Here is a 27,518-nt window from a genome sequence, read left to right as displayed (position 1 = left end):
ATTTTTGTTTAAATTTCCAACAATATTGTGTGTGTATATGTGTTTTACAGGCTACCAAACAGTAAATACATGGCATATTATCTTAAATTACTAAATATTATTACACTTGCAAGCAACATTAGGTACAGGGTTGCTATGACTTGAAAAGCTTTTATTAAAAAAGTCACATCACTTACTGAATTCTCATAGTTTCTACTTTATGAGTTTTCTGGTGGACAATGAGGTTTGACTTACAACTGAAGAATTTCCCACATTCTTTACATTCATATGGTTTCTCTCCCGTGTGTGTTTTTTGATGGCGAATGAGGTTTGATTTTCTACTAAAGGCTTTCCCACATTGAGGACATCCATTGGATTTTTCTCCCGTATGTATTCTGTGATGAACAGTAAGGATTGCCTTCTGGCGGAAGGACTTCCCACATTCATTACAAATATAGGGTTTTTCCCCTGTATGAATTCTCTGATGGAGAGTGAGGGTAGTCTTTTGACAAAAGGATTTCCCACATTCGTTACAAATATAGGGTTTCTCTCCTGTGTGAGTTCTCTGATGTACTGTGAGGGTTGTCTTCTGGATAAATGCCTTCCCACACTCATTACATTGATATGGTTTCTCCCCTGTGTGAGTTCTCTGATGATCAATGAGGTATGACTTCTTTCTAAAGGCACTTCCACACTGAGTACACTCATAGGCCTTCTCCCCTGTATGTGTTTTGTGATGTCTAGTGAGGGTTGCCTTCTGGCGGAAGGATTTCCCACAATCAATACAAAGATAGGGTTTCCCCTCTATATGTGTTTTTTCATGAAGAGTGAGGGCTGTCTTCTGGCGAAAGGCCTTTCCACATTGACTGCAAACATAGGGTTTCTCACCTGTGTGAATTCGTTGATGTTCAATGAGGTATGACTTCCTTCTGAAGCCATTCCCACAGTAAGGACATTGAAAGGGTTTCTCTTCTATTTGAGATCTCTGATGCATAATAAAAACAGACTTTCTGCACAGGAATTTCCCATTCCCATATTTGTTGTATGCAGAGGACTTCTTTTCTATAAGATTATGTGGATGGATACCAAGATCTGACCTTTCTAGGAAGGCAATTCCATCTTTATTGAATTCAAAGGTTCTTTCTCCTCTGTGAGCTTTAGTCTGTGTAAATAACATTCCTTTCATAAGGAAGGATTTGTCACGTTCATTACATTCAAATGGCTGCTCTGGAGTTTGAACCTTCTGATGTTGAGTAACTTCCTGTTTACCATCAACATCCTTTTTTGTTTGTTTATGGAAATTTATTGATGGTTGAATTTTCTCATGCTTAGTGTTGAGGACTGACTTCTCCCAACCATTACTCTCACCAAACTTCTCTCTTGCAGGGTTTATATTCCTAATAACTAATTCTGAAATATTTTTCAAAACTTTTCCATCAGGTTTATTATATTCACATAACATTGTTTTTGAAATCATGCGGTTCTTGCCTGGAGTAAGGGTTTTCCCATAAATATTACTTCTTTCCTTAATAAGTTTTTTGTGATTGATAAACACAACTGATCTAGATTGCTTGTCTTGGAATTCTTTGAACTTCACTAAAACATCTTCAGCTTTCCCATCTTCTAGAAGAGAATACAATTAACAACATTGTAAGTCTTTTTATACATACTGTGGATTGCATGTATATATGAACAACTCATATGAAACTATCGACTTGCTACTGTGGTCTAAAAAAGGCTAGAATAAATAACCTCCTGGTAGAGAAAACATAAACAAAAACCCTGCTGTGCCACCGAAATGAGGAAAAACTGGCATAAAGAAAGAACAATTATATCTTTGTTATGCTGCAATTGTCAGCTGCATGGAGATGGTATAATAAGCACAAACAGAGGTGAACAGTAGATAAGAATTGTGAAAGAGTAATTGTTCTTAAATGGGAAAATTACGAGATAATGAAATGAGCCTAGCAAGGGAACCAAATAGTAAGTAGTGTAACAAGGAAAATTATTTAGGCAGAGATGAAAACCTACATATTTATTTCCTCATTTCTTATATAAATATTGTAAAATGCTTCCACTCATTTCTTCCTCATTTCCACTTATTCAATCCATAGCAAATGAACTTTCTCAAACTCATTTCCTAATGTACAGAAACACTGATTTACAGTCTTGGCCCTCACTATCCATATGACTATGATTTATTTTCTCTTGAAGTAAAGAATCAAGAAAACATATTTCCATGAAGAATTATAAAGTTAACAAGATGACAAATTATACTTGCAACATGAATATAATCATTATTGTATTATGATTGTTGCCACCATCAATTTATTCTCCCAGAAATGGTCAGTAATAAAATTCTCCTGACCATCAATTTAACCTCTTCTCTTTTCAATATGTTGAATTACTGTTTTTCAGTTTTAGAGGAAAAGGATTCAAGTTTTCCTCCCAATGTAGAAACATACATCAGCTTTGTTATTCTCTGTAGGGGTGTGAAGGAATAGATTCTTCAATGAATATGTAGGGTACCAGTTGACCTTAAATATAATTGTTTTTTGGTTACTTGGGATTGAACCCAGAGGTACTTTAACACTGAGCCACATCACTAGCCTGTTTTAATTTTAATTTTGAGACAAGGTTTCACTAATTGCCCAGGCTAGCCTTGAACTTGTGATCCTCCTGCATCAGCCTCTCAATTAGCTGGGATTCTAGGTGTGCAGCAGTACATCTGGCTTAACTATATTTTTTCTATAAGTTCTTGACTATATAATAGTATTATTATATACTATATAATAGTATTATTATACATTTGGGGGAGCAATTTCAAGGGTAGATTCAGCTTACCTATGACACATTTTTATTTATAATAGCACTATACTGGAAAAAAAGTTCAAATATCCATCAAAATGTAAACAGATAATAATGTATTTTGTATACACACACAATGGAATTATACCTCAGCAAGAAAAAGGAAACCTATAATATGTAATGGCCAACAGGGATGATTCTCATTTTTCAGAGTGTAAGATTTATGCAATAAAGTACATATATGGTATAATTCCACTTATGTGTACTTCTTAAACACGTAAAACTAGGCTATTTGGTAATTGAAGTTAAATTGTCTTCCTCAGAACCTCAAATAGCTCCAAGATATGCTACTATCCATATTTTCCCCAAGGCCTTCACATGGTCTTTCTACTTTTCAGCATCTAATTTGTCTGAAATTGGCATAAAAGTAGGGTCTAGACCATCCATTTCAAGAAATCTTTTAAAAACCTGATATTTTAACATGACTGTTCCATTTAAATGCTCAATTTGATAATTTTGCTTTCCCAGCCAAAAATATGTGCTTTTATTAGTCAATAATTATATAGTCAATTGACTATCTGAGATATTCTGAGTACACATTAACATGTTGTTATACGAGGTGAGGGAATGTTATTTCAGCAGATATATCTAAAAGGAACTTAACATTAAATGATTTCTGAATGAATTCACTGCATGGCACCATAAGATAATGAATAAGGTAACTATTAAATACCTAGTATGTTACAAGCTATAGTAAGGAGAGGCAAAATAAAGGACTTTAGCTAGGTATGTTGATCCATTCCTGTAATCCCAGAGACTCAGGAGACTCAGATCCTCCAGGAGGATCAGAATGCTGAGGAGGCCAGCCTGAACCTAAATACAAAATAAAAAGGGCCAGAAATATAGGAGAGCACTTGCCTACCATGTATGAGGCCTTGGGTTCAATCCCCAGCATTAAAGGAAAAAAACTAACAACACTAAAAAGACTCCAATGGAGAGTGACTATGATAAAAGGTGAATGTTGATATATTTTGAAGCTCTGTTAAAGACTGTTATAACTTTTTGTTTGAACTGGAGATTTAACCCCAGGGGCACTTAACCACTGAGTTTCAAACCAGACACTTTTTAAAACATTATTTTCGGGCTGGGGATGTGGCTCAAGCGGTAGCATGCTCGCCTGGCATGTGCGTGGCGCTGGGTTTGATCCTCAAAACCATATAAAAAAAAGATATTGTGTCCACCTAAAAATAAAAAATAAATATTAAAAAATAAACAAATAAAACATTATTTTCATTTTAATACAGAGTCTCACTAAATTACTGAGGCTGATCTGAAACTTGCAATCCTCCTGCCTCTGCCTCCCAAATCTCTGGGATTACAAGTGTATACCATCACTCCAAGGAAAGGCCAGAAGACTGTTATAAGTTTTGATATTATGTGGACTGGGGTTGTGACTCTGTGGTAGAACACTTGCCTAGCATGTGTGAGGCACTGAGTTTGATTCTCAGAACCACATATAACTAAATGAATAAAATAAAGGTTCATCAACATCTAAAAAAATTTTGATACTATGTCCCTCTTTATTGCTATAATATTCCATGTGCTGAAATTTGCTGTCTGATACATAGTCACTACATTTTCTTTTACTAAGCATTTATATGTGTAGCAGAGTCTGACTCCATTTTTGATGCCTTATTGCTGCTACCTTTCTAGACTTGTCTTTATTTCTCTCTTTTTTTGGTAATATTAGGAACTGAACAGCAGGGCTTTGCACATGCTAGTCAAGCACTCTACCACTGAGCTATATCTCCAAACTTTTTTATTTTTTAAATTTTGAGATAGGGTTGTACTAAGTTGCCAAGGCTGGCCTTAATCTTGTGACTCAAGGTTCCTGAGTTGCTGAGATTATAGGAATGTGCCACCCAACTCTAGTCTTTTATTTATTTAGTTTTAAATTTTGAGACAGGTTCTCACTAAACTGCCAAGAATGTCCTCAAACTTGTGATCCTTCTGCCCTAGCCTCTTGAGTAGCTGAGATTACAGGTCTGCACCACATGCCCGACTATCTTTCCCCCTTTTTTTAACCATCCTACTTTACACAGGTAAGTCAATATAAAATACTCATGCTCTGTAATTAAGATGTGTGCCACTGTGTCCAGAGACAATGAGGTAACTTATGATGGTGTTTTAACAACCTAGTCTGCAAATTCTATCACCTCTATTTATTTAGGCTTGTTCCCTCTCTTAAAATATTTATTATATTGTATACTCACCTTTCTTGTGATAATAGGAGATGATACAAAGCCCATATGATGAGAAGAATAACTTAGGCATTGTGATATAGTTAGGCTACTACCCAAGAATCACTTGAACACAGTATTGAGATACTGATATTATGACAGTTGATCTGACAACCAAGAGGCAACTAAGTGATTAGTGAGTTGCTAGACAAAGAGATGATGTACATCCCAGGTGGGACAGAATGAGACACTATGAGATTTCATCATGCTACTCAGAGCAGTGTGCATATTAAAACTCATGGATTACTTATTTCTGGAATTTTCCATTTAATAGTTTTTGGACTGTAGATGACCCTGTAAGTAACTGAAACCTTGGTTAAGGCATATTACTATAATAAACAGCAACAATAAACAATAAACCTAACACAACCATAAATATGAAAAGTCAATATATGAAAATTGTGTTTATATAAATCAGCAAGTAAATTTAAAAATCCTGCCTTGGGCTAGGAGTATACCTCAGTGGTGCATGCAAAAGACCCTAGAATTCAGTCGTCAGAGCACACAAAAAATCCTACTATTTACAATATCATAAAAAATATTAAAAATATAAACTTAATTAATAATTTACAATAATAAAAATAATAAAACACTCCTTATAGGAATTTGGAAAGCTACTAAAATGGAAAGATAAAGTATGGTTACAAACCAGAAGACTCAATAATGCTAAGATTTTAGTTCTCTCAAATCCTGGGACATTTACTTAAAGAAATAAAGAAATTGATTGTAATATGTATTTGAGAAGAAAATGACCTAGAATGCCAAAACAATTTAAAAGGGAATAAACTTGGAGGACTAAATTAACTGTCCTCAAGACTCATTATAAAATCACAGTAATCACAGAACAGGTAGTATTGGAAATATGACTTAAATATATCAAAGGAAATAATAGAGAGTTAAAAAATGGAGTGACACAAATATGATCAAATAATTTTCTATATGATCACCAGAACAATTTGATTCAATTTAACAAATAGTGATGGAACTAATTGAGATCCATATGGAGGAAAATACCTTTTAGGACTCACCTCATATCATAAGTGAAATTTAACATGAGGTAGATCATAAAATTAATCATGAAAACAAAAATATACACAACATTCTCAGAAGAAAATATAGGGAACTACCATAATAACTTGGACAGATATTTGTGAGATCAAAGAACTAATTATAAAAGAAAAAATGGCTAAACTGGACTTCCTCAAAATTAAATACTTCTGTTCATAAAGATACCTTAAAAATGAATAGGTACACCTTGGGCCAAGCCACCATCTTCCCTTGTCAGGATCAATGCATTGACTGGCCTCCTACCTGACCTTCCTAGATCTATATCTATCTTCCTCTCAAGTCAATTCTCAATCATGCCACTTTCAGCTACTATACTACACCAAGGAACACAATTTTAATAAATTCCAACTGAAGTTGAGCTGGGCACATTTGTTCAGGTCCATAATCCCAGCTATACAGGATGACTTCAAGTTTAAGTCCAGTCTTGTCAACTTAGTGAGGAGACCCTGTCTCAAAAAAAATTGTTTTTAAAGGGTTGGGGATGTAGTTCAGTGGTAAATTGTCCTTGAGTTTAATTCCCAGTATTGTAAAAAACAGACAAACAAACTGATATTAGATCATGAATGCCTTGTTGAAAACCTTCCAGTGGCTTCCACTTTAGCCATAATAAAAGTCAAAACCCTCACAGTGCCCTCCAAGGACACAGGTGCCTCAGGCCTCTTAACCTTCAGGCCTCTTCTCTCTTTTCTCCTCTTCCCCCGCCATTCACTCTGCTCCAGTCACAGATGACAAACAGAACTACCCTCAGTGCTTTTCACCTACTGTTCTGCATAAAAGGGACCTGCATTAAAGTTCCCTTCCTAAACTCTGCTAGGTTCACTTCCTCTCTTCCCTTAGGTCCTCATTCATATTTTCTTTTTTTAAAAATTAACTCCCTGCCTTGTAAAATAAATTTCACAACCTCCTCACCACATTCTCTTCCTCTGCCTCACTTTTCCCTCCTTTCCACTTTTCACATTACATACCATACTATTCTACATCTACCTCTTTATGGTGTTTCTGGCATGGCTCCCCCAGCAGAATAAGTGCTTTATGAGGCAAGAAAATTTAGCTGTACCCACAGTGCCTTGAACAGTGACTATCACACAGTACAATACTGGTAAAATAAGTAAGATTATAAATTATCAGCTAATATAATATTTTTCTCTTTTTCTTCTTTGGGATCCTGGGTAGGTTAAAATGCTAAATACTTAAGAAAATGAATAGGCACACTAAAGAATAGGGGAAATATTTGCAATGTGTACACTAAACAAAAATTCCTATCTAAAATATGTAAAAAATTCCTATTATTCAATGAAAAATATATACTACCCAATAAAAAATCAACACTTGAGCGAACACCTGTAACATAAAAAGCACCTAAAATTTTTTTCAACATATAATTTATAAGAGAAATCTAAGTTAAATTGGAAAGATATACTATCAGGAAGTAATGTAGAAGAGAATGTGGGACAAAGTTCTTATACATTGCTGGCAAAAGTCTAAGATGGCACAGTAACTTTAAAAAACTGGCAATTAACATATACCTGATTTATGAATCAACAGAATCACTGTTAGGTGTTTACTGAGGAGAAATAAACACCTATGTCCACAAAAAGATTTTTATAAGAATGTTTACAGCAGCTTTATTCATAATGTATCCAAACTAGAAAGACCCCAAATGTCTATTAATAGAGCATAGAGAAACAAACTGGTATATTTGTACAATTGAATACTATCCCACAATTAAAGTAAGAAACTATGTATAAATGCAAACACGTGTAAATTTCTCAGACATTGAGCCCATATGACAAAGGTCTATAAAAGACAAAACGAATCTCTGCTGGTGGAAATCAACTGTGATTATCCTGGGGAGGGACTGATCTGGAAGAGACCTGACAGAACTTAATGGGATGTGAGAATATGGGTTGCTATTTTTGCACAACTCAAAGAAATTACTGAAGGTCACTTTGTATGAAATACCTACAAATCTTGGAATGGATTCTTGGTAAGTTAACAGTGAGCCAATATTTCTATAAACAGAAGGCAAACAAGAAAAACATTTACATGAGAAATGATATTGAAAACTAAAATTTAGATTTTTAGAGGTATGACAGTCAGCCACATATGGACACTTCACAGATCTCAGGTCTTTTTTTTTTTAGCTATAGGTGGACACATGCCTTTATTTATTTTTATGTGGTGCTAAAGATTGAACCCAGTGCCTCACATGTGCTAGGCAAGCACTCTACCATTGAGCCACAACCCCAGCCCAGATCTCAGGTCTTTAGAAATAGATCCCTAATTAGATGGTTATCATAAAAAAATTGATCTGGGCATAGCGGTGTACACCTAATCTTAGCTACATGGGAGGCTGACATGGCAGGATTCTAAGTTTGAGGCCATCCTGGGCAAATTAGCAAGACCTATCTCAAAAAAAAAAAAAAAAAAGGAGGTGGGGGGCAGGCATACAGGTGCATGCCTATAATCCCAGCAGTTTGAGGCCAGCCTTGGCAAATTAGTGAGACCCTGTCTCAAAATAAAAATATAAATAAAAAGGGTTGGGGATGAAAGTAACTTAGTGGTGGACCACCCTGGGTTCAATCCCCAGTGTGGCAAAAAATAAAAATAAAAAATAAACAAACCCAGTAAAATAATGTGAAGCAATATATAAAAATAGCTGGGAATGAAACTCAGTGGTAAAGTACCCCTGGGTTTAATTCCTAGTAAAACACACACACACACACACACACACACACACACACATCCCTAGAAAATAATTGTTGGTGAAAATGTGAAGAAATAGGAACCCTTGCACACTATGGTAGGAATGTAAAATGATGCAGCTGATATGGAAAACAGAATGGTAACACCTCAAAAATTAAGCATAGAGTCCTGTTAGTATCCAGCAATTCTATTTTTGGGAACATACACAAAAGAATTAAAACTAGAAACTCATGATGATACATATGCTTATACATAGCAGCATTATTCATAATAGCAACACAACTCATTCATGAATGAGTGAATAAGCAAAACACAGTATATGTAAACGATGGAATTTTTTAATGTTTATTTTTTTAATTGTAGTTGAACACAATACCTTTATTTAATTTATTTATTTATTTTTATGTGGTACTGAGGATTGAACTCAAAGCCTTCCATCTGCCAAGCAAGCGATCTACCACTGAGCCACAATCCCAGCCCAAGAATGGAATATTAATCAGCCTTAAAAAGGAAGGAAATCCTGACATGTTACAACATGGAAGAGCTTTGAGGACATAAGTAAAATAAGCCATTCACAAAAAAGGAAAAATGCTAAATTATTCTATTTATAAGAGGCACCCACAGTAGTCGAATTCACAGAGTCAGAAAGAAGAATGGTGGTGGCTAGGGGCTAAGAGTTCTAGTAATGGGAAGTTATTATTTAAAGGGTACAGAGTTTCAGTTTTTCAAGATGTAGAGTTCTGGAAATGGATGGTAGTGATGACTGCATAAAAATGTGAATGCACTTAACACTGCTGAAGTATATGCTTAGAAATATTTAAGATGGTAAATTTTCTGTTATATATATTTTACCACAATTTTTAAAAGTAGGTCCCTAAAAACATGCAAAGGTATCAACTACCTGAGTTTTGATGTCCACTGGACTTTTAGCTGTATAGACTCACCTAGGTAGCTCTGACTTGCAAAAATTCTCTCTGACCATAGTTCTTCTCCTTGTTCCAACTTGCGGATCATATCAGGCTTAGTTATGTGAAATCCTGAAAATGAAAAAGGAGACTTGGTCTAAACTGGACTCCAAAATATTGAAGGAAAAGAAAGATATAGCATTATCAAAGTGGCAGATGAGGGACATGCTAACATCTTGTTAAGTTAATATCTTGCACTCAGCAACATTTCTGCTAACAAAAAGAAATTTATCATTTTTGATACCTGTAATCAAAGTTCTTTATATTTCAGGATGTTTTTCCTGTGGTGCTTGGATCCAACCCAAGGTCTTCTGCATCTAAGTATGGGTTTTTCCATTCATCCCCACCTGTTTTAAGAATTCTTGGAAGTATATGATATTGAAAGATTCAAGGAGGGTCCCTTACCCACAGAAATGAAGTGGCAATAGTTTTCCAACATCACATCCCTGTATAGGGCCTTCTGAGCAGGATCCAGTTGCTGCCATTCCTCCTGGGTGAAGTCCACAGTCACATCCTTGAATGACACTGATCCCTGTAAGGGCATACTCTAGTTCATCCTGAAGTGATCGGAAATGGGTGAGAACTAGATATTGGAAACCTAGTTCTAAAAATGTTCAGTGATCAGACAGTTTTTAAAATTATTTTATATTATAAAAATTTCTCTCTGAAGATATATTTATCAATATTATTGTCTCATGCTAATATGTATATATATTACATGTGTGTACATATCTATATACATGTATGTATGTATGTATGTATGTATCTATATAAAGAGATCACATTATTTGACCTGAATATGACTGGCTATCTGGTGGATCAAAATGAATACAATCCTGATTCTGCTCATGAGAAAGTACAGGCTAAGAGAGAGGCATACATGCACTCAATAGGTATTACATATGCAATGACAGAAATACATACAAGGGAAAGTGTCATAAAGCAAAGAAAATTTTCATTTTGTACTCTGAAGCTTCACTGAGGACATAAAAGCTTTGTACTCACAATAAATTTGTTTTGTAGGAATACAGGGCATCTGCTTTTAAAAATTCATGGGGAGAAGAAAACCAGTTAGTAAATTCAGGAAATAGCAAAAGGTATAGTATGTTAGGAAACAAATTTTTGAGCTCTGAAAAGGAAAAGATATGGAAGAAGGTAGGAGTTTTATTATGGAATAATACTGAACTTTTTTTCCTTTATAGCAGTGGTATTAAAAATGTAGTGAATATATTCCCAAAATATTCATAGTTACATAGTTACTTATAAAATAACAAATAGGCATTAATGGCAATCCATATTGTTAATGATAACTGCTCTCAAAGATATACTGTTAATATTTTCTTCTCTTCCAGTATAATGTCTTGTACATTCCACTATGATGCAAGCCCCATTTTGAGTCTCTGCTTTAAGGAGTATAAAGAACATGAAAAACATAAGTAAATACATGTTATATGATAAAATTTTTACTTTTGAGATAACACTTTCAATGACTGGCAAAGATGCTTATGGTGTGTTAGGTAAGAAAGACAAGAAACCACTTAGAAATGCCTCATAGGTTAAGATCATAGTAATGAACTGAGAGAAGATAGGTGGTTACTAGATGATGAAATTCAACAGAACTGGTCACAAATTGGCTTTAGAGTGGAAAAAAGAAAGGCAGGGCTATCAGATTATCTGAATAGGTAAGTGTGTAGGTGCTAGGACTAGTAAATAGAAATGGGAAAAAGAGAGAATAGGCTGAGCAAAAGGAGATTATAAGGTAAACCTCATAAAGATACTTAAAGTGTATAAGTAACATATAGGGGGTGATAACTATTGGATGTTGAATATATGGTTCAGACACTTAAGAGGTCAAAGTGAGACCCACTGAAATCAAGAATGTGTAGCCTTCACAATGAATCTGACGTGTACAGAGGAAAAGGCTGTAAAGAGAAGAAAACCAATTAGCATCTGGGGAAAACCAGTATTTTAAAGGTTGGTAGATGAGGAGTTTTCTGTAAGAAAAAGAAAAATAGGACAGAGTACCACTTTTGATTTAAGTGTAGATATTTCAGGAGTGGACTAGCATATGCATTTCCTTCCCCTGTACAAACATAAAAAAATGAGAAGAAACTAAAAAGAATAAGTCAATAACAGCACTGGAATACTGGAAAGATTTTTCATGGCAGGCCACAATTTGTAGAAACTATTGGCAGACATGGGTAAAATAGGAAGACAGGAGAAGAGGAATACAAAACCTGAGTTTTCACTGAGGTTGTGGCTCAGTGGTAGAGTACTTTCCTAGCATGTGTGAGGTACTGGGTTCAATTCTCAGCACCATATAAATAGGTAAAATAAAGTTTAAAAAAAACCTCAGTTTTCTATACAAGTTCATATCAAATCTCCATACTGAAAAACCTCACAAAACACGACATCCTTCCACAAAGTAATAATATGAACTACCCATTCTACCTCCCACCATATCATTGCAAAAATCTTGATTAGTGGAGATAAGCAAGGTTTTTCTGTCTGCTCCTTGACTACTTACAACTTGGGTGTAGAAGTAGGGTCAAGAGAAGGTAGATTCATTCCAAGTAATATATTTCCATTAAATCAAGACAATAGCTTTCTGTTACAGCAGTATGTTAGTGAGAAGACTGAGAAAGGAGATGATGAATGATATATCCAATCACACTTGGGGAAGGCTTCAGTTTATCTGGCTGGAAGGGAGAATTTGGAAACAGGGTTGCAAATAGGATAAGGTAGGTGAAACACTGAAGGTGCAAAATTTAGGAAGGCATAGCACTAACAGTATGTCTTAAAAATCGTACCTCACGCCATTTGCTTGCCTCACCCTAATCTGGGTCCTGACTGAAGACATTTCATGAAAGCAAATCTCAACATCCAGGAAGTTTAAGCAACATTGCTAAATAAATGTTCATATTTCCTGGGGAAAAGAAAAGAGAGGAAATATCTCACCTTAGACATAGCTTTGAGATTTGTAGGAGATGAAACTTCTCTTTGAACTCTTCTTTTGGTAAGGAAAGAGTCCTATTGAGGCAAAACTAGAGATATATAAGGAGCCATGTGAGTACATATTTGACTTAGATCTTCCAGAATAACTAGGTAAAGCTATATTATTTTTCACAGTTTCATCACTTGCCCACTGCATACACCTCAGAAATACAGGCTAGAGGTTAGTGGGAACATGGGACAAATTCAGCTCTTCCCCAACTCTAGAACCCTAGTCTCTTGCTGAAGAAGAATGGATTCTGGGAACCTGTAAAGCCTGTTAAGCTTGGAAAGGAATATTGTTTTACACCCTGTGACTCTACCTCCCATCTCCAATGGAGCACAGGTTTGTATGTTTCCAAATTGTTTTTCATGGACTATCCATTTATACTGTTACCAACAGTGCATGAGACTATCTTCCCATGCCCTGACAAACAAGTTCAGAACTTTTTATTTGCCTATTGGTAGTTCTAAAGTATACACTTACTTTAGATGAGAATAAGCTTATTTTAATAAGTTAAAAGCCATTCCTTATTTCTTTCTATAATGAATTTCCTTACGTTTTATTTTATTTACTTATTTATCATGGGTTTTTAGGTTTTACTGTTTTTGTTTTTTATGGTGCTGGGGATTGAACATAGAGCTTTATGCATGCTAGGCAAGTGCTCTACCACTGAGCTGTACCCCCAGCCTGTATCTTCTTCTTTTTCTCTAATTTAGGAAATTAACCCTTTATCTATTTTAAGTTGTAAACAAGTTTTCTTGGTTTGTCATGACTATTACAGTGTCTTTGCCTTGAGAATATTTTTTTCTCCTATAAGTTTTATTTAGCAATACCACATACTATATAATCTATATAATTTCAACTGATGGTAAATGTGATCTTTATCACACAATCAATTTCCCTATGTGACTAAGTCTGAACATTATATTTTTCTACTCAACTTTTTATTGCTTTACATGAAGCACATTACTTAAAAAGCACAGTTGCTGAAATTAAGTATTCTGTTAATTTATTAATAATTTAAAGATTAAGTATTGGAAAATACATTTTGTAGTACATGTATGGGAAATAGAAAAGTAACTGTTTAAGCACACTTTGTACTCTGTAGAGTTCCAGACAGAAGGAATATTATTTTGCTAAGCAAAGTTTGAAATGTTGACTGCTGCAGTGAATATTTTAGTTACCAAAATAATTATTTTATCTGGGCACAGTGGGGCACACCTGTAATCCCAGCCACTTGGGGGCTGAATCAGGAGGATTGCAAGTTTGAGGCCAGCCTGGGCAAGACCCCAAATAAAAAATAAAAAGGCTGGGGAGATAGCTTAGTGGTAGAATAACCATGGATTCATCCTCAGTAAAAACAGAAGGAAAAAAATTCAATTATTTTAAGTACTAAAATGAGACTGGCCTTGTAATTAGAAGTGTTATCAAAGACTTTTATTATCTTAGAATGCCTGAAGACGCTATCAGCCTTGATTGAACCCATGAGAAGGAAAATTCACTAATATATGTGTTAAAAGTGGTAGTTATGGGTAAAAATTATTTTTTCCTACATGCTTTCCATGAAACACTATTCGACACATTGATTTTGGTTATTATGGTGCTTATAGGACAGGAATCTAACCTCCTGGGAATTATGAAAATCTTATTATTGCTTTTTACTACTTATATTTCTATTGTATTTGCAAAATTACTATTTAGTTAAAATTCTGGAAGTAGGCTTCATGGCTACTATTCAGATAATCAAATATAACACAATCAACTAGATGTGCTCTTACAGAATTCTTCAATCATTTAATATTTAGGTTACCATAGTCACAAAACCATCAGAAACAAACGGTAGGTCATACACACATAGTGATCTTCAATTAAAGATTCTTCCGAAAACCATCAATCCATAGCCCCCCCACATGTCATTCATAGCCACATAAAGCACATTATGCAATTACAGGTAAAGTCACAATCACATTCACAAATCACTTTCAACTCTCCACATGCCGTCTCGAATACTACTCACACCTAATCTAAAACTACACACACGCAGGGGAAACCTCATGCAGCTACACAGCTAAGTCTACCTTTCACACAATCGGAGGGTACATCCCAAAGAGTGGCACGCACCCAAAAGGCAGCAGGTTGTGTACAGGGGAACACCCCCCAAAATATATACACACTCGCAGCACCCGCTATGCGCAGGGACACGATTTGCGCGACAGAATTCCTCTGGGTTGTCAAACAGGCAAAATCCCTCTTCGCAAGGCTAGCTCCAGGTCACTTGACGGTCATCCTCAGGGTCACGCCCACGAACCACGCCCGAGGCCCTGCTCTTACAGATCTGAGCGTTCGAATACTGCGGTCCTGGTTCCCTCCCCTAAACTGCTAGGCTGGGATCGGACTCCGGGTTTCCTCCCCGATCTCCCCTCCCCGATCTCTCCTCTCCCTTAGTCTGCTCTCCCGGCAGGACTTCAAAGCTCCTTCCTCGGCCTCCTCCGAACCCCTAAGACCCACCAGCCTCACTCCCGGCCGAGCCTGTTGTCTGCGCCTGCGCATTCGCGCCGTGGGTTTGCGCTCCCAGGAGTCTCCGGGGCGGCCCGTTAGTTGCTGCGCGGTCTTATCAACCTCTGCTCCGCTCCAGCGTAGACTAGGTTTACCCCAAGTCCCCAGGTCTGCCAATGAAATGCGACCCCTGCTTCATTTTCTTCTGGACTTGAGGTCATTATTTTCTGTGTGGTGAGTTGAGGTGACCCAGGTCCGGGTGCGAGAGGAATTCGCAGCAGGAGGCTCCGAGTTCCCGGGATGTGGGTGGGAGCGTGGAGGCAGAAGCCGGAGCCAGCTGCTGTGGCGAGTGTTTGTGGTCGCGGTCATGTGTGCGCGGTGCGGAGGGACCCGACTGCTGATTGGGCTCGCGGGACTCGTGGGCGGGGCCGCACGTGTGACCCTAGTTAGCGGCGATTGTGAGGTATGTCATTCTGTGATCCTAGTGATTCTGTGCCTGGCTGTTGTGACCGACCAGAAACTGTGATCAAAACTGACCTGTAGTTTTGTTTTCAACTTTTAGGAAACTAGAGATTCATCTGGCAGTTCAAGACCTGCGGATGTGAACCAGGGCCCCAGGCGACTGGAAGACTCCAGGGTATGGCCTCTGTTGCTTTCAAACAGAATGAGTGCATTCGGTATCCATTGTTCAGGGCTTAGTACACCGTTGGCATGCAGTGGAGCCCACCCAAATTCCAAGGAATTTGTTGCACTGGGATTTCTTTCACTGGGATTTCTTTCACTGCCATTTCACTTTAGAGCCTCACTGCGGAGCATGCGGTCAAATGGTTACCAAAGGGGAGGTTGGATATTTGAAACCTAGAATTTTAAAAAGGAGCCTTGTGTTTGGTACGGAGAGTTTAGGACTGGAGTTGTCCCCAGTGCGGAGTCCTGGGAAGACAAGATGTTGAGGTTCCAAAACTACAATTCGTTCCCCCTGGTAATCCCTTTTTAGAAGCTTTGTGGGGGCAATTTGCCTATCCACAGCTTTTTCATAGCGCTGTCTACAGAAAACAGCTGTGAACGCAGAAACAGATTCCAGTCCCAGACTTCAGAGAACCAAATCAACTCCCCTCTTCATACTGGATATTGAACCTAGGGTTGCTCTACTGCTGAGCTACATCCCCAGCCCTAGTTTTTCTAGTTTCTTTTTTTGGTGTTGTTGTTGTTGTTGTTAAACAGGTTCTCACAAAGTTGTCCAGGTTGCCTGGAATTTGTGATCCTCCTGCCTCAGCCTCCAGAGCCCTTGGAATTACACGGATGCACAACTGGGCCCAACTTCACAGGAAAAATCTTAATATTGAAAATGTCATTATATTGGTGAAATATGGTAAAAGAATGTACAAGACTTGGTGGGCTTATTATTTCAGTCATTTGGTTTTAGTACTGTTCCCTGTCATTTTGCTAGCCTGTTTCTTTAGGTTTTTGTAATAATTAGACGAGCTTTCCTTCTCAACTTTTCAGAAAAATGCTTTAAATATTTGTAGGTTTTATTTTGTGTCCCTGATGATGGGATTAATGCAGTCTTGTTGGAAAAAACTCAATAACCTAAGTTGATTTATAAAACTAAAAATATGTAAGTACCAGTCAGTCAATGGTGCACTCCTGTAATCCCAGCAACTCTGAAAGATGAGGCAGAAAGATCTCAAGTTCCAGACCAGTCTCAGAAATTTAATGAGACCCTGTCTCAAATTAAAAATAAATTAGGGCTAGGGATGTAACTCAGTGGTAGAATGCCCCTGGGTTCAATCTCTTGCACCACACACAGGATACATAAGTAATTATAGTGTTAGCATCTAGAAGCGTTCATTATTGATATTGTGGTATATATATTCTTCCAGATTTTTTTCTTTCAGATTTTACATAACTAATTCATGTAAATTTTCTTTTTTTTTAAGAGAGAGTGAGAGAGAGAGAGAGAGAATTTTTTTTAGTATTTATTTTTTAGTTATTGGCGGACATAACATCTTTGTTTGTATGTGGTGCTGAGGATCGAACCCGGGCCGCACGCATGCCAGGCAAGCGCACTACCGCTTGAGCAACATCCCCAGCCCCCATGTAAATTTTCTAAAAAAAAAAAAGAATTTTTTTTTTTTTTAGAAAATTTACATGAATTAGTTATTTAATGAGAAAAGACTTCTCTACTTCTCAGATTGGAAAGAATTCATCCCAGTCTCTGGTTTTGCTATCTTCCCTGCAGGTAGGGAGAAAAAGGAAGTGCCAGTGATACTTAATTGATTTCATAACCCTTCTGAGTACCTATTGGAATTTACTCATAATTATCAGGAAAACAGAATAGGTAGTTAGCTAAGTAAGGCAGCTACTGAGAATTATATTTGTTAGTAGTAGTAGCAGTATTTTGAACAGATTGAAGTAACCTTTCATAAAACAGCACTATTCTCTCAAGACCAGTTGTCTTGGGAGACCTCATTATATAAATCACATGGTCAAGGATAAGTTTATAATTTATGATAACAGAATTAAATGTTAGTAGTTATAAATGTGCATAAAAGTATGATGGACAGTGAACAAAATTGATCTTTTAATTATGTTTGTTATTAGATTATTTGACCTATATTTGTTTATGAGCAGAATTCTCTTTTTCTTCCTTGTCTTTCTGAAAAATCATTGTGGATAATGTTAATGAAGGCTACGCTTGCTGGCTATGCCCTATATTAGCTTTATAAGGAAGAGCAGACCTAAGAAGCTAAAATTTTCTGTCCCAAAATGGTAAGGACATAAGGAAATTTTCTTTAGTAGTAATGGATTACATGATGTGAAATAGTCTATCATCAATAAAATATATAATATTTATTAGGTGTTTTTTAGGTACATCATAGAAGTAATTTGTTATTGTTATTTTTTCTTTTTTTCTCCTCACATAATCTTGACAACTCTTTGAGTACTAGGTACTATTACTTTTCTCATTTTATTGACAAAGCATTGGTAATGCAAATAATATACTTGCTAAGGCACAGAATTAGTAATGTTCAGAGTTAAGATTAACATACTGGGAGGCTGAGATTGTGGCTTAGTGGTGGAGTGCTTGCCTAGCATGTGTGAGGCACTGGGTTCGATTCTCAGCACTACATATAAATAAATAAAATAAAGGTCTGTCAACAACTAAAAATATATTTCAAAAAAAGATTAACATACTGAAAGCTTAACCACATTACTATTTTTATTTGATGCTTCTGGTTTCAGAGATCTCAGTCCACAGACTACTGGCTCCATTTCTTCAAGGCTTGAGGTGAGGCAGAACATCATGGGAGAAGGGTTGGTGGAGGAAAGCAGCTGGGAACATGGCACAGGAAGCAGAGAGAGCTTAACCACATATATTATTATATGTACATAATAAAAACCTCCCAATAATTTTTAAAAATATTTTTTTAGTTGTAGATGGATACAATATCTTTATTTTTATTTATTTATTTTTATGTGGTGCTGAGGATCAAACCCAGGGCCTCACATTACGCGAACACTCTACCCAGTAATTTTTTAACCTGCTTCTCTCACTTGGTAATTCACAATTGTCATTCCTTAACTTTTAATATGAATTAAGGTTATTATGAATAATAACTACCCACTATTATTTAACATTTTCTCTACCCCTAGATATTTATGGGTTCCAAAAACTATTCTGTGAAGAATATCCTTGAGTTATGTTTACTTTCATATTTATTCCTTCCCGTATATGCCAGAACTTGTTCTAGTATGTGAAGGGACACCAGAATTAAAAAGAGATGCTAATCATTCAGCAAAGATCAAATATATAAGGGAGTAAAAGTAAGAGAATGTGATAAAAGGGCTCTTAGAGAAGTTAGATAACATGTTGGGAATTCATAAGTGTGAGAAGTAGAAAGTCTGGTGGTTCATTTTCAAAATATAATATTTAGCTTTAATTGGGATATAAGATCCAGTGATAGCCATTTTGATTATAGTGTTTTCCTTTGTCCTCCCAAAGTTTAAAATTAGCCAATTGCATTGTAATCCCGAGCTCCTCCTTTCAGAGCAAGGGGCAGTGGTTGCTTTAGGAATTAAAAACAGGTGGACTCCTCACCCTAGCATGCTTGCTTGCCAGACTTTGTTCGGTAGTACACTCTTCCACAGAAGAAAAGTTTGCCTTATTGAGTAACTTTTGAGGATGTGTCTGATATCTGTGGCATCCTGATATTTCTAACATAGGGAAGAGAGATTCTGATCATGGCAAGCATTTTCAGATTATGACCAAATTATAAAGAAGAGTTGAGAGCTCCAGTAAATAGATTTTATGTAATAAGCTTTATGGCTTATAAGCTTTTACTTTTGTAATATTATATATAAATGAAACTAATAGAACAAGAAAATTAAATAGCTTTTGGGTGGGTATTGCAAAAGAGGAATGAATTAGAAGCAAATTTAAAACAATATGTCAAAGATATGAAAGTAACATTTAGAACATGCTCGTGTCTGTGAGACATCTCTTGGGGACTTTTAACCATTCTTTTCTGAAGAAAACTCCAAACATCATTAATATATAAAAATCAGAGTGTTAAAGCAGGTGTTAGGAGCCAAACAAAAGTCATTCAGATGGCATTTAATTTATGTAGAATCTTAAGCATTTTTTCAAAGTTCAAGGAAAGGCTATTTAAGACTGCTTTTTTGTGTGTGTCATGCTGGGAATTGAACCCAGGGCTTTGTGCACGTGAGGCAAGCACTCTACCAACTGAGCTATATCGCCAGCCTTTAAGACTAATTCTTAATTTTTTTTTCAGGTCCAATTTTTTTGTTACTTTTCAAAATTTCTTAATTTTGACTGGACTAAGTAGAAGCTCTGAGAGAAGACAACCTGCATCTTTTCACAATCTGTTCCTGTCATTTTTCTTCTGTTGTCCAAAAGCATATGCTTTAGCCTCCACCTTATTTTTCTTTTCTTTTATTCTTTGTTTTTTTGCAGTATAAGGATTGAGCCCAATACTGCAGGGTTCTCAACCATTGTGCTACATCCCTAGCCTCTAAAATTATGTTTTATTTTGAGACAGGGTCTTGCTAAGTTGCTGAAGCTGGCCTCAAATTTATGATCCCCGTATCTCAGTCTCCTAAGCAGCAGGATTACAGGCATGTACTACCATGCCTGGCCTTTATTTTTCTTAGGCTTTTTCTTCAGAGAAATATATCAGTGTTTGTGATGCAAGACATTTGGAATAACAAAACACTATTTTAACCTGGTTTGTTTAAGAGGGCTTTCTGATAACATATTGGTGGACATTATCTTCTTCTGGGAGATTTGAAAGTTATAGATTCTGCTAGATCTTTTGGGCACTAGCCCATGAGACACAGTAGTGTTAATCAGTTTGGGAATGTTCTTTTTTCTCTCTTTTTTCCCCCCCAGAAATCAAGTTGAGAATGCTCAGATTGGCATCAACGATGCAACTCCAAACAGATTTATGCTTTCTTTCTCTAGTTCTCCTTGGTCTGTAACAGGAGTGCTTCTTACTCAGTAGGACATGGACAAAGCCAAAGGTTAAGACACTCTGCTTCATGTTTTTTGTTACTGCCACTAATTCAGATCACATAACCCTTCCATTCTTCATCAGCAACTCCTGTGGCCTTATGTGTCTCATAAAAAGTACAAAGTTCGTGTTCATCATCACTCCAATAGGTTCCTGGCAGCAAGGGACTGGGAAGAAGATATTCAACTTTATCTTAATACAGATGATCACCTATGAGGCACTTCAAAAAAAGGTCAGTGCTAGGGGCTGGGGTTGTGGCTCAGTGGTAGAGCACTTGACTTATACATGCGAGGCACCTCAAAAAGCTCCCTTGCATGCATGATTCTTTATAGTCAAAAACTCTCCAGAATCCTAACCCCTGGCAACCACTGATCTGTTTATTATCCCTTAATTTTGTCTTTTGGGGGATGTTATATAAAGGTAATTATATAATATTTAATCATTTGAAACTGCCTCTTTTCATTCTGCTTAATACCTTTAAATTTCATCCAAGTATGGGGCCGGGGCTGTGGCTCAGTGGTAGAGTGCTTGCCCAGCATGCGTGAGGTACTGGGTTCGATCCCCGGCACCAAGTACAAAGTAAATAAAATAAAGGTATTGTGTTCATCTATAAGTAAAAAAAAAAAAAATAGAATTCATTCAAGTAGTTGTAGTTCATTCCTTTTTATTCATTTTTTGATGCACTATAGTTTGCTTTTCTATACACCTGTTAAGGAACTTAGGTTTTTTTGAATTTGAATCTGAGTATTCGGTTTGAGTATTTTTTTTTTTTTTTATTCAAAACATTACAAAGATTTCAGAATCACATCGGTTACACATCCACATTTTTACATAATACCATAATAGTAACTGTTGAATTCTGCTACCTTTCCTATCCTCTACTAACCCCCCTCCCCTCCCCTCCCATCTTCTCTCTCTACCCCATCTACTGTAATTCATTTCTCTTCTTATTTTTTTCCCATTCCCATCACAAACTCTTATATGTAATTTTGCATAACAATGAGGGTCTCCTTTCATTTCCAAGCAATTTCCCTTTTCTCTCCCTTTCCCTCCCACTTCATGACTCTGCTTAATGTTAATCTTTTCCTCCTGCTCTTCCTCCCTGCTCTGTTCTTGGTTGCTCTCATTATATCAAAGAAGACATTTGGCATTTGTTTTTTAGGGATTGGCTAGCTTCACTTAGCATAATCTGCTCTAGTGCCATCCATTTCCCTGCAAATTCCATGATTTTGTCATTTCTTAGTGCTGCGTAGTACTCCATTGTGTATAAATGCCACATTTTTTTTATCCATTCATCTATTGAGGGGCATTGGGGTTGGTTCCACAGTCTAGCTATTGTGAATTGTGCTGCTATGAACATCGATGTGGCAGTATCCCTGTAGTACGCTCTTTTGAGGTCTTCAGGGAATAGTCCGAGAAGGGCAATAGCTGGGTCAAATGGTGGTTCCATTCCCAGCTTTCCCAGGAATCTCCATACTGCTTTCCATATTGGCCTCACCATTTTGCAGTCCCACCAGCAATGTATAAGAGTACCCTTTTCCCCACATCCTCGCCAGCACTTGTTATTGTTCGACTTCATAATGGCTGCCAATCTTACTGGAGTGAGATGGTATCTTAGGGTGGTTTTGATTTGCATTTCTCTGACTGCTAGAGATGGTGAGCATTTTTTCATGTACTTGTTGATTGATTGTATGTCCCGGTTTGAGTATTAATGTATAGTTTTGTGTAAATTTAAGTTTTCATTTTTCTAGGGCAGACACATAAGAATGATACTGCTGAGCTGTTTATTCATAAGCTTACAGTTAACATTATAAGAAAATGCCAAATAATTTTCTAAAGTGACTGTTCTATTTACATTCTCACCAACACTTTTTATTTTGGGGCAGGGTAATACTGGGGATGGAACCTTGAGCCTCAGGCATGATAAGCTGATGCTTTACCACTGAGATACATCCCCAACCATTCTCATCAGTAATTTATAAGTTTTAGTTCCTTTGTAAGCTAACCAGTTCTTGGTATTTTCATTTAAGCATCTTATCATGGTTTTAATCTGAACTTCTCTAATTGCTAATGATGCTGGACATCTGATAATTTGTCATCCTTTTATTATCTTTCATGAAGTGTCTATTGAAGTATTTTACTCATTCCCACCCGTTTGCTATGGAATCTGCAACCTTGCACATGCTAAGGAAGCACTCTACTATTGAAATATACAACTATTTTTTCCCATTTTTGTGTTATGGTTTGTTTGTTTGTTTTTAACTGTGGAAGTTGAAGAGTTCTTTATATTTTCTGGATTTAAGTTCTTTGTCAGATGTATGATTTGCAACTCTTCTGTCTCAGTCTAACTTTTCTTTTCATTCTCTTCACATTGTCTTTTTTTTAAAAGAGAGAATTTTTTAATATTTATTTTTCAGTTTTTGGTGGACACAACATCTTTATTTTTATGTGGTGCTGAGGATCGAACCCAGCACCCTGCGCATGCCAGGTGAGCACGTTACCACTTGAGCCACATCCCTAGCCCCTTCACGTTGTCTTTTTAATTTTTTTTGAACCTGGGGGTGCTTTACCACCAGGCCACATTCCCAGTCCATTTTATTTTTTATTTTGAGATAGAGTCTTGCTAACTTGCTTATGCCTCGCTATGTTGCTGAGGCTGGTCTCAAATTGGCAGTCCTCTTGTCTCAGCTTCCTGAGTTGCTGGGATTATAGGCATGTACCACCAGGCCTGGCTTCTTCACATTGTCTTTTAAGAGAAGAATTTAAAATTGATAAAGTTCAATTTATGAATTTATTTCTTTTGTGGGTTGTATTTTTAGTGTCTGGTTTAAGAACATTTTACCTAATCCATATATTCTCAATGGGTGACATGGTTCATAGAAGAGCCAAAATTGATGCTTGGGGAGATGCAAGAAAATTATTCTTTATGTATAAAGCACATATTCATATAGAACACACAGAGACACACAGTATATCTGTGATGTTAATATTTCATGGGGATACAAAGACCAATTGCTCTTCAACTATACAAAGGCTGTAAAGATCTAGGGAGATTGGGGTTGGGGTTGTGGCTCAGTGGTAGAGCGCTTGCCTAGCATGTGTGAGGCACTGGGTTTGATCCTCAGCATCACATAAAAATAAATAAAATAAAGGCATTGTGTCCAACTACAACTAAAATTTTTTTAAAAAAAGATCTAGGGAGATTGATGTTGTGTGTCAGAGGTTCTATAGTAACTACTGTTGAAGTCATTGAGATAAAAGAATGATGGCTCAGAATTTATATCATGTTCCTGAATGTAATGAAAGCTAACCTCTTTTTTCAAATAACCCAGTTAGTTAGTTAAAGGAACAATGTGCATTAGGTATTTTTTAAGTGAGAGAGAAAAGTAAAGCTACTTTAAAACTGCTTTTAAATTTAATTTTAAAGTGCTCAAGTCAGCCAGTCACAGTGGCACTACATTAGTATTAGTAATCACTTCTACAAAAATTTCAAGTTGCCATCTGACAAAATTAAATACTACATTTATTTAAAAAAACTGTTTTCCCTTGAAATTTGAGTAAATGGATTCACCTTGTTGATATTTATGGCAACTACCCTAAATATGTACTAGAAGATATTGAATAATCATGAAAAGAAGTCGACTTCCAGCCAAACCCAAAATGTTCATATTCTTTTGTAGTTTACAAAGTGTTTATAGTTTTGTTTTGATTTTCAACTTGACTACATTGTGTTGTTGAGATAATGTTATTTGACCTGAGCACTTTGGCTTTGTTTGTTTGAGATTGAATCCAAGAGTACTTAACCATTGAACTACATCCTCAGCCCCTTTTATTTGTTATTTTGAGAGAAGGTGTTACTTGCAATACTCCTGCCTCAGCCTCCTGAGTCACTGGATTTACAGGCATGTGCCACTGTGGCTGGCTGATCTGAACACTTTTAAAGTTAACTCTTATGATTTTCTGAAGATTACAATAAAAATATTTTGTGTTGTACCTAAGAATGTCTCTTCTGCAACTAGTAAATTTTTGAAAGCTTAATTTGAAATTAGTGCAAACTGTTCCTTTGGTAACCAATAGTATTTAAAGAACAAAACTAGTCAATAAAATGCATTAGTTTTAGCATAACAGCAAAAAAAAAAAAATCATGGAAAGAGGCCAATGTTTGACCTTAGTTATGCTAATTTGGATACATGTTTATTCTCATCTAAATAAAAATATTATAGGAAAGAATATACTCAATTACTATAGTAAGATAAGAGAAGGATAGCAGGCAGAAGAAGAAAGAAAATAACTATTGGTTAATACTTATTTTTATATTCATCTGTCTCTTTCAATGTTAATTTCTTATCTTCCTAATGTTTACCTGTATTCTTATTGAAATCTATTTGGTGAAAAATTTGTTCTGTAACCAACTGCATTGTTCTAGGAGCTTTTTGATTAGTGATATATGAATAAACTATTGTTTCTGCCCTTGTAAAGCTTTAGGAATAAAGAAATAAATGCATTAATTTAAATAATAAATAATTATTGAATAACAACATAAAGAGAAATCAATGTGTGATGAAAGCAAGGAAAATAGGTGCTGTAATAGAAAGATATAAGCATGAACTTCTTTGAGTAGGTCAATTGTTTTATCCTTTTTGAATAAGAGACCTTAAAATTTGAAGGATAAGAAGGAGCCAGTCCTACACCAAGCCCATCTGTGAAATGAAAAATTTGGGAAGCTCCAGAAGATGAGAAATGAATGCATGGTCTGGAAACTTGAACCAGATTTTAGGGTACAGGATATAATGGGAAAAATACATCTTGTTAACCATGAGGGTTTATTTGCATTTTATTCTAGAGAAAAATGAAACAATTAAAAAATTTTGAGTAAAGACTACTTGACCTTCAACATGTATCATATTGTACAAATAGTAAAAATATAGAGGTATAGAGGTCATGGATATAGCTCAGGGTAGATTATTTCCTTAGCATGAAAAGACCCTGGGTTTGTTCTTCAACACTGCAGTTAGTTGATAAATAAATATATATGTTTGGGACCTATCCTCTAGATGCTGATGTAGTTAATTTGGGTTGGTGGCTTTACATCAGTACCTGCAACAACATTCTCAGTTGATTCTGGTCAACACCTGAATTTCAGAACTATGGACTTAACTTTTGTTCTCTCATAACCTCCACATCTTATATATAACTTCATTCTCTATTTTGTTGCCTGTGTTCAAATTTCATAATATTATATTAATTTTGATTCATTATTTTCAGTTTTGAGTCACTTAATTTTCTGGTACAGGAGAAATAAAATACTTTGTTTTCTTTCTTCTGTTCTTTCAGATTTGGAGTCCAGATGGGCGATAAAAACATTTTTGAGAAGGAAAAAATGGTTCCCAGTGTGGGGTAATGGATAGAAGTAAAATACACGACCTTGAGGACTCCCTTTTCAGAAGTAACTGGGTACAAAGAGCTTTTATAGGGAGAAAAGGGAGGAACAGGGCAAGAAGGCAATGTCTTGAGCCAGGTCTTTGTCATTCTGGGCATGTCTCCCTTATTCTCATGCCCAATAATTAAAAATCTCAATGATCCTGAACTTCCTGGGGCTACTTCCTATAGTTGAAGCAGAGAACTGAAGACTAAAGGCGGGGGTGGGTGTCACCAAGGATAGCAGGTGGAAATCTGAAGAAAGATTAGTTAGCAATTAACATCTTCACCACATAGGTGGGGCTTCTCTTTACAACTTATAATCACAGCAAAAGGGAGGTGGTATAAACCTTGAAGAAGGATTAGGGAGTGGGACAAAAAGGGAAATGGAGGGGACAGAAAAGGATTGGGGAGGGAGGTGAACATAATTCTGCTAAAGAAAACTTTCCAAAGGGACTTCTCTGTAATAGCACCCTTGGAAATCCTAAGCATAACATGCAGTAGTCAGGCCATACAGGTATAGTAGTTCAAGGACTTAGAGGTAAATTAGGAAAAAACTAGACCACAAGAGACAGTAATATACAGTCAGCTTTATTAAGTGGCACTTCACAGATTCTTGAAAGGGGTGTCCCTCCCAACAGAGATGGCAGCATAAGACCACTGCCCAAGGGAATAGATATTATCTTCTAGGGGAAACAAGGGTATTATGCATGTAGGTGATGATGTAGCAATGAGTAGGGAGTCTCAAGAGTTCTGAAGGGCATCAGTGGGTGTTTTCTTTGTTTATAGTTATAGCATTTGTCTAAACTATTGTTAACACATGTTGGTGCTTCAGGGGTATGCAAAGTAGATGGGCTCTAAATGGCCAAAAATGTGTTTATGTGATGTATAACTGTAATGCACCAATAAAAAATGTGGAAAAATGTTTATGTGGATATAATAAAACATATTAATTTGTGAGAATTTGTGTTCTCTCTAGTGGGCTCTGAGCTAAAGGTCCTAGCCTTCTGTGAAGAAGTAAACTGCTTGGGAGCCAGTTTTGGCTAATAATCAGGAGCCATCTTTGATCCATTTATACAACAAAAGATTAAGAAGGCCCCTCATATGGCCCTCCAATCACAGTCTCCCACCCAAAAATTCAGTTTGTTTTTTGGCTTCAGAGAAACTTCCTGAAGGCAATTGGTTTCAAATGGTTTGCTTTGTCTATAACATCATTTCATCTACCTCAGGACTATGAACAGCATCCAGAAGG

The 27,518-nt window shown here is 36.3% G+C and overlaps 1 protein-coding gene and 1 long non-coding RNA gene across 14 annotated transcripts; one reads left to right on the top strand and one right to left on the bottom strand.

The window, feature by feature from the left end:
- On the bottom strand, nucleotides 1-15,713 carry Znf382 (zinc finger protein 382). 11 transcript variants are annotated; one of them, XM_076837700.2, is made up of 6 exons: nucleotides 14,943-15,658; nucleotides 12,785-12,870; nucleotides 12,354-12,525; nucleotides 10,232-10,358; nucleotides 9,806-9,898; nucleotides 1-1,602 (listed from the first exon to the last, which is right to left on the bottom strand). In XM_076837700.2, the coding sequence occupies exons 4-6, from the start codon at nucleotides 10,263-10,265 to the stop codon at nucleotides 173-175; spliced, it is 1,557 nt and encodes a 518-aa protein (XP_076693815.1). In that variant the 5' UTR covers nucleotides 10,266-10,358; nucleotides 12,354-12,525; nucleotides 12,785-12,870; nucleotides 14,943-15,658; the 3' UTR covers nucleotides 1-172. The 11 variants fall into 11 exon arrangements, with proteins under 11 accessions (XP_076693815.1, XP_076693811.1, XP_076693806.1 ...); XM_076837696.2 differs by lacking the exon at nucleotides 12,354-12,525 and having other exon boundaries at nucleotides 15,339-15,713; XM_076837691.2 differs by lacking the exon at nucleotides 12,354-12,525 and having other exon boundaries at nucleotides 10,232-10,383.
- On the top strand, nucleotides 15,380-27,183 carry LOC143383329 (uncharacterized). Of its 3 annotated transcripts, XR_013089127.1 has the most exons (5): nucleotides 15,380-15,551; nucleotides 15,880-15,954; nucleotides 18,561-18,606; nucleotides 20,998-21,080; nucleotides 26,183-27,183. It is a non-coding gene; the product is annotated as an uncharacterized LOC143383329 (long non-coding RNA). The 3 variants fall into 3 exon arrangements; XR_013089126.1 differs by lacking the exon at nucleotides 18,561-18,606; XR_013089125.1 differs by lacking the exon at nucleotides 18,561-18,606 and having other exon boundaries at nucleotides 20,728-21,080.
- The last annotated feature ends 335 nt before the right edge of the window (nucleotides 27,184-27,518 follow it).

Source organism: Callospermophilus lateralis, chromosome 18, assembly GCF_048772815.1.
Source record: "Callospermophilus lateralis isolate mCalLat2 chromosome 18, mCalLat2.hap1, whole genome shotgun sequence".
Lineage (NCBI taxonomy): Eukaryota > Metazoa > Chordata > Mammalia > Rodentia > Sciuridae > Callospermophilus > Callospermophilus lateralis.
The sequence above is the reverse complement of the archived record's forward strand: the minus strand, read 5'-3'. Positions and strand labels throughout refer to the sequence as shown.